This window comes from Mus pahari, chromosome 1 (assembly GCF_900095145.1).
Source record: "Mus pahari chromosome 1, PAHARI_EIJ_v1.1, whole genome shotgun sequence".
NCBI classification, from domain to species: Eukaryota; Metazoa; Chordata; class Mammalia; order Rodentia; family Muridae; genus Mus; species Mus pahari.
In genome coordinates this window covers 74,039,221-74,053,891 of record NC_034590.1, presented here as the reverse complement: position 1 = coordinate 74,053,891, position 14,671 = coordinate 74,039,221, and the positions used below count along the sequence as shown (strand labels likewise).

General features: G+C 35.7%; 1 protein-coding gene across 1 annotated transcript; it reads left to right on the top strand.

The window, feature by feature from the left end:
- The first annotated feature begins 5,692 nt into the window (after positions 1-5,692).
- LOC110337203 (olfactory receptor 52M1-like) lies at positions 5,693-6,691 on the top strand. The gene has a single exon (XM_021219975.1). It carries the CDS (start codon positions 5,729-5,731, stop codon positions 6,671-6,673), a length of 945 nt encoding a protein of 314 aa, XP_021075634.1. The 5' UTR covers positions 5,693-5,728; the 3' UTR covers positions 6,674-6,691.
- Positions 6,692-14,671: the final 7,980 nt, after the last annotated feature.

Here is a 14,671-nt window from a genome sequence, read left to right as displayed (position 1 = left end):
CTAATCGGCCATCACTGGGAAGAGAGGCCCCTTGGTCTTGCAAACTTTGTATGACCCAGCACAGGGGAAGGCCAGGGCCAAGAAGTGGGAGTGGGTGGGTAGGGGAGCAGGTGTGTGTGTGTGTTGGGGGGGGGGTATGGGGAACTTTCAGGATAGCATTTGAAATGTAAATAAATAAAATAATAAAAAAATTACAAAAAATAAGAATACATTTCAATTAAGATATTTTCAAAGAAAAATTAGTCTATTGAAATGTTTTCCACTCTAATGTTTGCTATCTAGTCCAATAGATAACATTCTGTTATGAAATAAAAGCAAATTGATAATACAACCTAAAAATAGTATCCATTGTTTGCCAATCATAATAAATAAATATATTTTTTGTATTATACATGTTACTAGGTGATTTATTTGCCATAGTTCTAATAAATATTTGGAAAGATTCTGATTTGAAAAATGATGGGACTAGGGAAATTATATAATTATATTATAATTTACATATTTTTGAAAAAGATTTTTATAGCCACTGTTAGAGAATCAGATTTTAAACATGTTGCTCCTGTTAGATACAGTACACTGAAGTTGTGAGCCACACTAAAACTATATATAGACAGCAAAAACAGTACTCAGTTTTTCTAAAACAAACAAAACTAAGCATGCACAGTTATGTAACTAAGCAATTGGAGAGAATCTTGGAGAAGTTGGGAAAGGATTGCAGATATGATCAAAATTACATGAAATTATCAAAGAAATAATACAGATGAGAAACAAAAAAATGTAGTGGCTATATACTCCATGTCCACTATGTTCTTGTATGTTGGGCATTTAATGAAGTACATGGATACTATGTTATACAATGCCTATTTGTTGGACAGAGATTCTCTTGGAAATGGCCTACAATCACAATTGACATACACATTTAAAAATAATTAAATCATGAAAACAAGATCCAGTTTGTAATGGATTCACAATTTAATGGGGGCAAGAAAAGAATCACAGAAAAGATAGAAAACTTTAAATTTAAAGTTTTAGACATGCAATAAAAAAATGTTGCTCGGTTTGTCTAAAGAACAAGAAAGGGAAGTAGTATTTAGTGGTCAGAAAAAATACAGAAGTTGCAGAGAAGGTAAAATTCTCCAAACTAGTGACTCTTCCAAGCCAAATTTTACATTTGGAGGATGGAAGATATACTGAAGCTTTGAATTGTATTTCCCAGGTTAGTATGTGTGAAAAATGTATTTAAAACAGTTTTCAAATAAGACAAGATGAAACAACAATAAAGCAAGTGAGTTAAAAATTAATTAGCAAGTGTTTTCTGATATGAGAAATCCCTCACGTCATAAGATGTATCATCTTTTCAAGAGCTTTAGGAAACTGTTCATGTGCTGCAATTTTGTTCCTTGAAGCCTGGAAAAACATGAGCCACAATTAGGAAAATAAAAGTCTAATGACTGCACATGACCCAGAATGGCATGGCAGTGTTCAGGGAACTGAGAGACAGAGGAAAAGGGGGAGAAGAAATAACCATGTACAAGAAGAGGGAGAAAGAGACAGAAGCATGACATCACCCTGAGACTTGCCCCTAGTTTCCAATGATCATCTGCTGGACTGAAAGCCATTGAGATTCTAGAGCCTCCTGAAAGAGCACTAACCACTAGGATCCAATACATGTGCCCGGAGAAGGATATTTTATAATCAAACTATAATGAGTCTGCAAGAAACAATCCTCTCTCTTCTGTTAAGAGGGGAATTGTTGTGTTCCTTGTGAATTGGCATATGTGGGACAAGTGACCTGACTTTCATGTCACTTAAAGCCTAGAGTGAAGTCAGAGAGGATAAAAATAAGTTTAGGTCAATGGAAGAGTTTGACTTTGGATTTCTGCAGATAAAAGAAGACAATATGATTTTAGTGAGATACAAACTAGTAATGGATTGTTGATAAAGATAGAGTACAAAAAGGAACAAAGTAGAATGCTATTGAATAGAAGAAAGTTATTGAGTAAGATTATGGAAAGGTAAGTTTTTCATATGTAACGATATCTAAAAAATAGAGATCTATAATTAGAAATCAGATACAGGGTACAACTTTTAGAGGAAAGATTATAAAATAAAAAACATTATACAAGTTATTGACATCAGGAAGACTCATGATAAGAATATTCTTGGATATATTCAGCAAATATATTAAATATCAAAGTGTTCAGAACACATTAAAGAAACAATATATTTATTACTTTTCTTGAAAAGAGAGTTTGTGATAATTATTCTCACTAAAAGAAGTTTAGGTCCTACCAGTTGGGAAATGGACCCTGACCCCAGAGGACCACTAATCATCGCTCCATCTGGGATGGATTCAGAGTGAGCTGTAGTTCCAGCTCCTATTAACACAGCATCCATTTATCTGCAGATCAAAGGCAGCTCTCTGGAGAACAGGTCCCTTTTAAATTGGAAGAATGAGAACAGAAATAGTGAACAGGAAAGAGCAAACCAGGCAGCACTCTTCCATACTTCTTCATAGAATTATGAGATTGTCAGAAAGGTAACATTCCTTCTACAATATACATACTAAAGTTAAAGACAAGAATGATCATATATAAGCATGTATGTACATCTTGCCATAAATGATATATGGTGTATCTGTGTATTAACTGAAGTGTAGAGTGATAGACTAATAGACATTCTTTCTGATTTAGATTTTAATAGCACTGTAATAGGCCAGGACAGATAATATTTGTGCACAGATATTCCTATTTTTGTTCTATTTAGCTTTAGAGTTTGCAAAATCACAGCATGTCTTGTGGAAGGAAAAATATAAAGTAAAGAAGAAAAGTGTTTTAATTTTTAAGATGAAAAGTTGGTGAAAAACAAGACTTCATGGTTTTGAAAGGAAGCAAGCAGGTAGACATGGGAGAAGCTAGAGGGTGAGAAATGAGAGGACTTGAGTAAGAGAAAGAAAGGCAAAATAATCTAATTAAATCTTAATTAAAATAAAAATACCAAAATTTTAAAGTAAATGAAAATTCAGTCATGGTATTTTAGTTCTGTTTTTTAATTATAGGTTTCAGGAGCACCATATGTACAGGGGCTGAAACAAGTTTTCCTTGGGAGTATTTTCACATTAAACAATGACTTAACTACTTGGAATAATTGTTGATAACATAAAGAATCTGGTGCTAGACTTTGTGCTGGATCATTGCAATGCCAACTTATGAAAGACTTCAACATTGAGAAATTTAAACTTATAAAAAGGCCCTTGGTCTTGAAAAGATTATATGCCCCAGTACAGAGGAATACCAGGGCCAGGAAGCGGGAGTGGGTGGGTAGGGGAGCAGGGCCGGAAGAGGGTATAGGGGACCTTCAGGATAACATTTGAAATGTAAATGAAGAAAATATCTAATAATAAAAAAAAGAAATCAGTTGACCCAATAATTGCATTTCACTAAACAAGATGTACCACAGTTTTTAAGTCTTTTAAAAATAACAAAATTGTAAAGTTTCAATGAGAGCACATATTAACAACAAATGTCAATGTGAGGTGAACTGGCAAAGGATCGCAGATGGAATTCTATTCAGCCTAATGCTACCAGCATAATAAAATGTTGCATAGATAAATAAAAGGAGGACAGGAGCCACTATCAAAAGACCTGTGGAAAAAAAGGTTACCATTGAAGAGAAGCATTGTCTGGTTGATGTATGTTATAATGTTTATATCAGCCAACTTAGAACATGCAAAAGAGCACCATGCTGGCACAAAAGCCAGAAACATGGTTTTTATTATCTCATTTGCTATTCTAATTGTGCCATGCCTTTACTTAGACAATATGCTAGATCCACATTTGCTATGAAATAATGAACAAATACTAATAATGTTCTTCTGATGGTTGCTTTATGTAAGGTTGTGCTCCTAACTGGCACATCTTAATGATTTTTTTTCCAAGGCAGGGTCTCACTCTATATCTCTGGCTGTCCTGGAATTCACCATGTAGATCAAGCTGGCCTTTACCTCACAGACATAGAGCTTCCTCTGCTTCCCAAGTGCTGTGATTAAAGACTGTGTCACAGTGCCTAGCAAAGTTTAATTTTTTGGTATCCCCACTCTCCATAATGGGAAACTGATACATGAGACATATAGCATATGAATCCAGCAACTTAGAACTTATTATAGCTATAAGTATACAAAATAAAAGAAGACGCTATGGTGAAAACAACATCAATCAAGAAAAAGTCAGAAGCAATGACATTTAAACATGATTTTTAATGTTTCTGGAACTCTTAATGGACAAAATTATAAAAATCTAAAGAAATTAAGCAAATATTTTTAGAGATACCATGTAAAACCCAAATTTTTCCAAATACAACTGTGTAGCTAATCAATAATCTAAGTAGATTAATGACATTTACATTCACACAAGTATGTCATAGAGTGCATCACCAGTTAATAAGAAACTTAACCAGACTGTCAAATAATAAAAAATGGCAAGGCTTAATACTGGTAAGCTCATTGCTATTAAATTCCATCTATTTATTATTAATCATCTGTACAGCATTTTACTGAGAAGCATTTAGAACCTTTCAATTGATATGAACTTATTTCAAAAATTCTCATTTAGGTTACATTTTCAATATGGAACATAAACATAAAAAATATAAATAATGAACTATGCTTAATATAAACTATGGCAAATCATTTTTCATACTAAATTGCAAAGTCAAAGTTTATATAATATTACATTGAAGAATCTCTTTTAAATTAATCCAAAGCATTGGCGGATTGACTTTATTAGAAGCAATAAAGTAAGTCTCCCTCATTACCTTTTATAAACCGATGTGAATTGAAGTATAGTCTCAAATTTATAATGCTAGTATCAAAATAAATACCTGGTGTTTTACTCTCTCTTGTGATGAATATGCTCACAAATAATATAAGTTAAGATAAATCAGGCACACTAGGAAAAATAGAGGAGAGTTAAAATGTAAAATGAGAGTTTCTCAAAGTTAACATAAAATAAGTGGATAGAAAAAGAATGAGAGAGAGAGAGAGAGAGAGAGAGAGAGAGAGAGAGAGAGAGAGAGAGAGAGAGAGAGAGTCCATGTGAGAAAAACATGGGCAAAAAACTAATTGTCACCATCAAATCTTGGGAAGACTGCTCTGCCCTTTGAAGGACTGTGACGCCTACAGATATCCACAGAAAAGATGAGTGCCTGTTCCAGGCTTCTGAGGAAAGCTTCTGAGCTAGTAACAGGAAAGGCTAAAAACCAAAGAACACACTGTCTAACAAATAAAAAGCATCTCTTAAGAATATTCACATAAGTATTAGAACTTATCTTTCTTGAGACATAAAGAAAAAAATTCAAATAGTGTTGAATATGTTTTCCATTTTAATATTTGATAACTATTAAAAGATAATTAATAAATAAAAGAAACACCAAATTTGCAAATGGGAAGAAAATTTTTTACTTTATTATATAAATATTGACAGAGCTTTCTTTGAGTAAATTCGTGATATTCTTGATTTATAATGAGACTTTGCTGCAGGGTGCACATTGTAAAGAAGTATATCTAAGGGATTCTGCACACACATAACAACGATGACAATTATCTAACATGATACTTTGGGATTTTCTAGTTTTATTCCTCAATCACTTTCAGAGTTGTTTGCAACCACCTTAGCAGAACATGCACATTGTACAGGGAAGACTTCAGCCACAAACAGTGGGCAGTGCCATCATGGGGCCAGCTAATAAGTCCCAACTCTCTCCAAGCACCTTCTGGCTGATGGGCATCCCAGGCCTAGAGCATCTCCATGTCTGGATTGGGATTCCCTTCTGTTCCATGTACATGGTGGCCCTCATGGGGAACGTGACTATCCTGGCCGTGGTGAGAGCAGAGCGCAGCCTCCATGAGCCCATGTTCCTCTTCCTGTGCATGCTGTCTGTCACTGACCTGGTCCTCTCCACATCCACATTGCCACGCATGCTCTGTCTCTTCTGGATGGAAGCCCATGATATCACCTTCGACGCATGTCTTGCTCAATTGTTCTTCATCCACAGTTTCACTGCCATGGAATCTGGCTTCTTCTTGGCCATGGCCATTGATCGCTATGTGGCCATCTGTGACCCACTGCGCCATGCCACTATTCTCACCCACAGCCGCATCGCTGTGATGGGAGCAGTTGTGGTGCTGCGTGGGGTAGGCTTCTTCTCCCCACACCCCATCCTGCTTAGGCAGCTGCCCTACTGCAGAACTCGAATCATTGCACACACCTACTGTGAGTTTATGGCTGTGGTGAAGCTGGCATGTTTGGAGATAGGAGCCACTAAACGTTACAGCCTTGGTGTTGCTTTTGGCATCGGCTCCTGTGATTGTTTCTTCATTGCCATTTCCTATGTTCTGATCCTCCGTGCTGTCTTCCGGCTCCCATCCCGAGAAGCAAGTCTTAAAGCTCTAGGCACCTGTGGTTCCCATGTCTGTGTCATTGTTGTATTCTACTCCACAGCTGGGTTTACCTTCCTGACCCACCGTTTTGGCCACAATGTGGCCCCGCGAACTCATATTCTCATAGCCAATATGTATTTATTGGTTCCACCATTTCTTAACCCCATTGTTTATGGTGTTAGGACCAAGAAAATTCGAGATTATGTTCTCAATACTCTAAAAGTAATAGGCAGCTGATCATGCTCACGTTGTTTGAAAGCACTGTAATAGAACTTAAAGGAAAGGATGCAAATAATTGGTCTTTTCTCATAAAGGACTTTTTAAGTATAAATATTAGTTTTTTAAATGGAGGCATTACTACATATAGAAGAGGTAGCTCAAATTCTGATGAAATTAGTAGCGGTGATATTTTTGTGTGTACTTTGTTTATGGTAAGCTTCTTTAGAACCTGATCATAAGTAAATGTAGTCTTTATCCCTGTTGGTACTTCCAATCTATGTTTTAATTTGGTACAGCAGCTTACTTTAGAATAAGAAGAAATTCAAAAGGAAAAAACACATGGTCGTTTTTAAATATTCTTCAAGTAGAATGGGCTACTGAAAACTTAATGATCACTGAAAAATTAATTTTTCAGTAATTAATTGGAATTACTGAAATAATTGGAAGTTATACATTTGGTTTTAGCCTATAAATTCATGAAAATGTCCCATTTATTTATTTTTTAGAAATGGCACATAAGACATATATAGAAAATATAGACCATCCTTTACAATGATCTCAATGACCTAATAAACAAATACTTAATATTTTTCTATTTTAAATATGAGTAGGTATAAAATGTATATGTGCAAATGAGTAAAGGTATCTTCAGAAATATGAGTGTTGGGTTGCCTATAGCTGCAGTTACATGCGGTTTGTGGAGTGCAGATTCTGGGATGGGATGCCTAGTCTTCTATACATTCATAATCTAGCCACGGAGGCATTTCTCAACAATTACTTAAATCACCTTGTAATTATAGGCTATTTTCTCTACGGAAAGGAAGTTTAACTAGTTTTAACATGAACTAACAAACATAACCTCTTTACACCTTTCATTTCAGTAGACTTGGATTCTATTCATGACTGTCTCTACATTCTTATAAGTCATCTTAGAGCTTGCTCAGGTATAATAATCTTGATTTTATTTTATTTTTTTATTCATAAAGTAAAGGTTACTTTCTTTTGTAAAATTCTATTTCTTAAGTAAATCACCTTAAAGTTTTGAATCATTATATACCCACAATATTGAAAATAAAACTATTTTTAAAAATACATTTTTCTGGAACAATGTTAGCAATTGAACATTGACTCTTGATAAAACTTGATTCTTTTTCTTATTTCTTCCCTTATACAATATAGATTTGCAGAAAAACTCAATAAATAACTGTGAAATTGATATTGTCTCTATAGTGACAAATTTTATAAAAATAGTGTTTATATTCATTTTTTGATAAGACATGTGAATGTGTTTGAGGCTTTGTGTGTATAGTCATGTTCACAGATGTGTGAGGACACAGGTATATGTGGGTGCATGTCTAAATATGTATGTATGTATGTATATATAGGAGCTAACAGCCAAGGAAAGACAAAGAGGTCATGGAAATGGGGTTATTACTATCACAAGGATAGAAAATGGGAAACATGAATCAATGTGGGTCTTCAGATAGTATGGGGTGTGAACCAATAGAAGAAATAAAGGGATACCCTGAACAGAGTAAGAGATGATTAAGACTGAGATAGTATCAGACAGGAGTGAGACAGCATGAAAACTGTACTCAGCTAAATGCCAAGCTAGTAGCTGAACTAAGAGAACAAGATGAGTAGTGTGTGAATGAAAAATATGCTCGTTTGCAATTTGAAAAGATATTGGTGGGCCTTAAAACAAAGATGACTCTGCCTCCTCTTTCAATATAAATAATAAAGAAATGAGCCCAATCTAGAAAGAATAATAATTGTATTTGTGGAATCTAAAGTAAACAAAAATTAAGAAGGTAAGACAACCCTACACAAAAAACTTCAGGCAACTAAGGCAAGCTAAAAGTGAGAGAAATAGCCTTACCATGGGAAGAGCACAACAGTCCACACAACTTCATTAAATACTTCACAATAGATAGCATCACATTATACAAGTTAGCTTTATAAATTAAAACATATATTTATAAAAAAGATTTTTGTGTCCACAATGTTGTAAATAATAGTGAGATAAAAATAGAAGAAATGGGTGTCTTCAGGTTCCCACCTGTTCCAGGAGCAGATCTCACACAGCCCAGACCCCAGTTGCAACTCAACACCCCAGGTATTCTGACTCATGCAGGTTCACAGGATCACAGGTTCACGGACTCACAGGAAAGACAGGCTCCAGCCAGAGATAGGGAGACCAGATAACACCAGATATAATGAGATGGCGAGAGGTAAGTGTAAGGACATAAGCAACAGAAACCAATTTGACTTTGCAACATCAGTTCTCCCACTACAGCAGGTCCTGGATACCCCAACACATCTATAAAGCAAGATTCAGATCTAAACTATCATTTCATGAAGATGATAGAGAACTTTAAGAAGGACATAAATAACTCCCTTAAAGAAAGACAAGAGAACACAAATAAACAAGTAGAAGCCCTGAAAGAGGAAACACATAAACCCTTTTAAAAAAAATACAGGAGAACACAATCAAACAGGTGAAGGAATTGAAGAAAACTGTTCAGAATCTAAAAATGAAAATAGAATCATTAGAGGAAACTCAAATGAAGACAGCCATGGAGATGGAAAACCTAGGAAAGAGAACAGGAGTCACAGATGCAAGAGTCACCAACAGAATACAAGAGATAGAACAGAGAATCTCGGCAGCAGAAGATATAATAGAAAACATTGAAACAACAGTCAAGGAAAATGCAAAAAACAAAATGCTCATGTCTCAAAATATTCAAGAAATAAAGGACAAAATGAAAGACCCAACCTGAGAACAATAGGTATAGAAAAAAACAAAGATTCCCAACTCAAAGGGCCAGCAAACATCTTTGACAAAATTATAGAAAAAAAAAAAAAAAAAAAACCTTCCTAACCTAAAAAAAGAAATGCCCATAAACATACAAGAAGCCTCAGAACACCAAACAGATGGGACCAGAAAAAGAAATTCCTCTCCTCACATAATAACTAAAACACCAAATGCACATAACAAAGAAAGAATATTCAAAGCTGTAAGGGAAAAGGGTCAAGTAACATATAAAGGGAGACCCATCAGAATCACACCAGACTTCTCCACAGAGACTATTAGAACCAGAAGATCCTGGACAGATGTCATACAGAACAAAAGAGAACACAAATGCCAGTCCAGGCTTCTATACCCAACAAAACACTCAATTATCATAGAAGGAGAAACCAAGATATTCCATGACAAAGACAAATTTACACAATATCTGTCTACAAGTGCAGCACTACAAAGGATAATTGAAGGAAAACTCCAACACAAGGAGGGAAACTACACCCAAGAAAAACCAAGAAAGTAATCTCCTTACAACAAACATAAAAAAGAAACCACACAAGCATAATTCCATCTCTAACAACAAAAATAACAGGAAGCAACAATCATTGGTCCTTAATATCTCTCAACATCAATGGACTCAATTCCCCAATAAAAAGACATAGACTAACAGACTGGATATGTAAACATGATAAAGAATTTTGTAATATACAGGAAACACACCTCAGAGTCAAAAACAGACATTACCTCAAAGTAAAAGGATGATTAAAAAAATTTCCAAGTAAATGGTCCCAAGAAACAAACTGGAGTAGTCATTCTTATATCCAAAGAAATAGAGTTGCAACAAAAGTTATCAAAAAATGTAGAAAGAAGACTTCATACTAATCAAAGAAAAAAATGCACCAAAATGAAATCTCAATTATGAACATCTATTCCCCAAATGCAAGGGTACTCACATTTGTAAAAGAAATATTACTAAACCTCAAAGTACATATTCAATCTCACACAATAATAGTAGGAAATTTCATGACCCAACTCTCACCAATGGACAGATTATAGAACAAGAAACTAAACAGAGATACAGTAAAACTAAAAGCAGTTATGAACCAAAATGATTTAACAGATATAGATAGAACATTTCTTCCTAAAACAAAAGGATATACTTTCTTCTCAGCACCTCATGGTACCTTCTCAAAAATTGACCATATACTCGAACACAAAACAAACTTTAACAGATACAAAATCGTTTAATTAATCCCATGTATTCTATCAGACCACCATAGTCTAAGGCTGGTCTTCAATAGCAACAAAAACAACAGAAAACCCACATGTGGAAGTTGAACATTAGCAACTTAACAGCTCGTTTGAAAGCTCTAGAATAAAAAGAAGCAAATACACCTAAGAGGAGTAGACAGCAGGAAATAATCAAACTCGGGGATGAAATGAACCAAGAGGAATTAAAAAAAAAAANAAAAAAAAAAACTATACAAAGAATAAAAAAATCAAAAACAAAAACAAAAAACAAAACAATAAAAAACTGAGAGCTGGTTCTTTGAGAAAATTAACAAGATAGATAAACCCTTAGCCAGACTAACGAGTGGGCACAGAGGCAGTAGCCAAATTAACAAAATCAGAAATGAAAGGGAAACATAACAACAAAAACTGAGGTTATGCAAAAAAATAATCAGGACCTACTTCAAAATTTTGTACTCAACAAAACTGGAAAACTTGAATGAAATGGATGACTTTCTAGACAGATAGCAGGTACCAAAGTTAAATCAGGATCAGATAAACCATCTAAACAGCCCTATAACCACCAAGGAAATAGAAGCAGTCATTAGAAGACTCCCAACTGAGGAGTGGCCCTTGGGCCTAAGGGGGTTCAATGCCCCAGTATAGGAGAAGGCCAGGGTGGGAAGGCAGTAGTGGGAGGGAGGTGGGGGAGCACCCTCATAGAGGAGGGAGGAAGGGCGATGGTATAAGGGGTTTCTGGAGAGGAAACCAGGAAAGGGGATAACATTTGAAATGCAAATAAAGAAAATATCTAACAAAAGGGGGAAAAGAGAGAGAGAGAAAAAGAAGCCTCCCAACCAAAAACATTCAGGGCCAGATGGTTTTCATGCAGAATTCTCTCAGAACTTCAAAGAAGATCTAATACCAATACTCCTTAAACTATTTCATAAAATAGAAACAAAAGAAACACCACCCAATTCTTTTTATGAGTCACAGTTATACTGATAGCTAAAAAACAAAAGGACCCAACAAAGAAAGACAACTATAGACCAATTTCCCTTATGAATATTGATGCAAAAATACTCAATAAAATTCTCACAAACCAAATCCAAAATCACATCAAAATGATCATCCACCATGATCAAATAGGCTTCATTCCAGGAATGCAGGTATGTATATTCTATATACAAAAATCCATCAATGCAATCCACTATATAAACAAACTCAAAGAAAAAACATATGATCATCTCATTAGATGCTAAAAAGGCCTTTGACAAAATACAACATCCATCCATGATAAAAAAAATATTGGACAGATCAGAAATTCAAGGTGCTTACCTAAATATAATAAAAGCAATATCAGCGAACCAATAGCCAACATTAAACTAAATGGAGAGAAACTCTAAGCAATCCCATTAAATACGGGAACAAGACAGGCTGCTGACTCTTTCCCTACCTATTATATACTACTCAAAGTTCTAGCCCGAGCAATTAGACACCAAAAGAGATCAAAGGGATAAAAATTAGAAGTCAAGACACCACTATTGACAGGTGATATGACAGTATACATAAGTATACTCCAAAAATTCTACCAGAGAGCTCCTGCAGGTGATAAACAACTTCAGCAAAGTGGCTGGATATAAAGTTAACTCAAACAAATCATTAGCCTTCCTCTACTCAAAGGATAAAGGGGTTGAGAAAGAAATTAGGAAAACAACACCCTTCATAATTATCACAAATAATAATAATATCTTGGTGTGACTCTAGCCAAGCAAGTGAAAGATCTATATGAGAAGAACTTCAAATCTCTGAGAAAATTATCAATGAATACCTCAGAAAATGGGAAAATCTCCCACACTTGTGGATTGGCAGGATAAATACAGTAAAAATGGCTGTTTTATCAAAAATAATCTACAGATTCAATGCAATCTCCATCAAAATTCCAACTCAATTCTTCATAGAGTTAGAGCAATTCTCAAATTTATTTGAAATAACAAAGATCCCAGGAGAGCGAAAACTATTCTCAACAATAAAAGAACTTCCTGGGAAATCACCATCCCTGATCTGAAGTTATATTATAGAGCAATAACAATAAAAACTACATTTTATTGGTAGAGAATGAGGCAAGTAGATCAATGGAATAGAGTTGAAGTCCCAGAAATATTCCCACACACCTATGGTCACTTGATTTTTGACAAAGAAGCTAAACCATCCAGTGGAAAAAAGACAGCATTTTCAACAATTGTTACTGTTTCAACTGGTGGTCTGCACAATAGAAGAACGCAAGTCAATCCATTCTTATCTCCTTGTACAAAACTCAAGTCTAAGTGGATCAAGGACCTCCATATAAAACCAGATACGCTGAATCTAATAGAAGAGAAAATGAGGAAATGCCTTGAATACTTGGGCACAGGGGAATACTTCCTGAACACAATGCCAATTGCGTGTGCCTTAAGAGCAACAATTGACAAATGGGACCTCATAAAATTGAAGATTCTGTAAAGCAACGGACACTATCAATAGGACGAAATGGCAACCCACAGATTGGGAAAAGATCTTACTAATCCTACTTCCAATAGAGGGCTAATATCCAAAATATACAAAGAGCTCAAGAAGGTAGACTCCAGAGAACCAAATAAACCTATTAAAAAGTGGAATCCAGAGATAAATACAGAATTCTCAACGGAGGAACTTCAAATGGCTGAGAAGCACTTAAAAAACTGTTCAACATCCTTAGTCATCAGGAAAATGAAAATCAAAATGACCTTGAGATTCCACCTCACACCAGTCAGAATGGCAAAGATCAAAAATGCAGGTGACAGCAGATGTTGGGAGGATGTGGCGAAAGAGGAACAATCCTCCATTGCTGATGAAACTGCAAGCTAGTAAAATCACTTTGGAAATCAGTCTGGCAGTTCCTGAGAAAACTGGAAAAAGTTCTACCTCAGGACCTAGCTCTACCACTTCTGGGCATATACACAAAAGATGCTCCGACATATAACAAGAACGCTTGCTCCATTTGTCCCAGACGAACTTTTCTTTGGTCCCTGATCTGCAGGAAACAGGTCGTCTCTGGTTGCAGGTGAGAGAGGATTCAGCGAATGTGGGGTGACAAACAGACACGGACACAAGGGAGTGTGGTATCTGAATGCCCAATGTCAATTTGAGCATCAGACTATTTATACAGAAGAAAATAGGGAAGTTACACAAAACAGAGAAATGCAAACCTGGAGAGGCTGGCAGGAACCAACTGGGATAACATTCAATGTTAACAGCTGGGATCAAATACAGCTCGGCCTAAAGTCAGCTCAAAGTCAGTAGCTGGGGGCAAGGGTTTCATGCCCTTGCCATAGATCCTAGAGTCCACCTTCCCCCTAGGCCATTGTAATGCTTGTGTATGGGTGTAACTCAGCTACCTATGGCTCTAAGTATCTACCCTGGTTCCTCTTTAGATCACAAATTTCCTTCTTCCTAGAGAATGGTAAATTCCTATGTAGGGTAGTGACTAGCTGCCTAGACCCAGGGTCAGCTCAAGGACTGACTGCCTAGGANCTAACATGGCTATGTATTAAGGGAAAGCACATGGATCTGTTTTCCCACTAAAGCAAGGACATTGGAGCATTCGTTATACAAAATGCCACCATTCCAGGAGACTGAGTTTCCTTGAACTTTTTACCTCGGGACAGCGCCCAGGTTTTGGGGACCTGTTGCGCTTGTCACTACTGGAGAATGTAGCATCTACTATGTTCATTGCAGCCTTATTTATAATAATCAGAAGATGGAAACACCCCAGATGTCCCTCAACAGAAGAATGGATACAGAAAATGTGGTACATATACACAATGGAGTAATACACAGCGATTAAAATAATGACTTCATGAAATTTGCAGGCAAATGAATGGAACTAGAAAATATGATCCTGAGTGAGGTAACCCAGTCACAAAAACCACATGTGGTTTGTACTCACTAATAAGTGAATATTA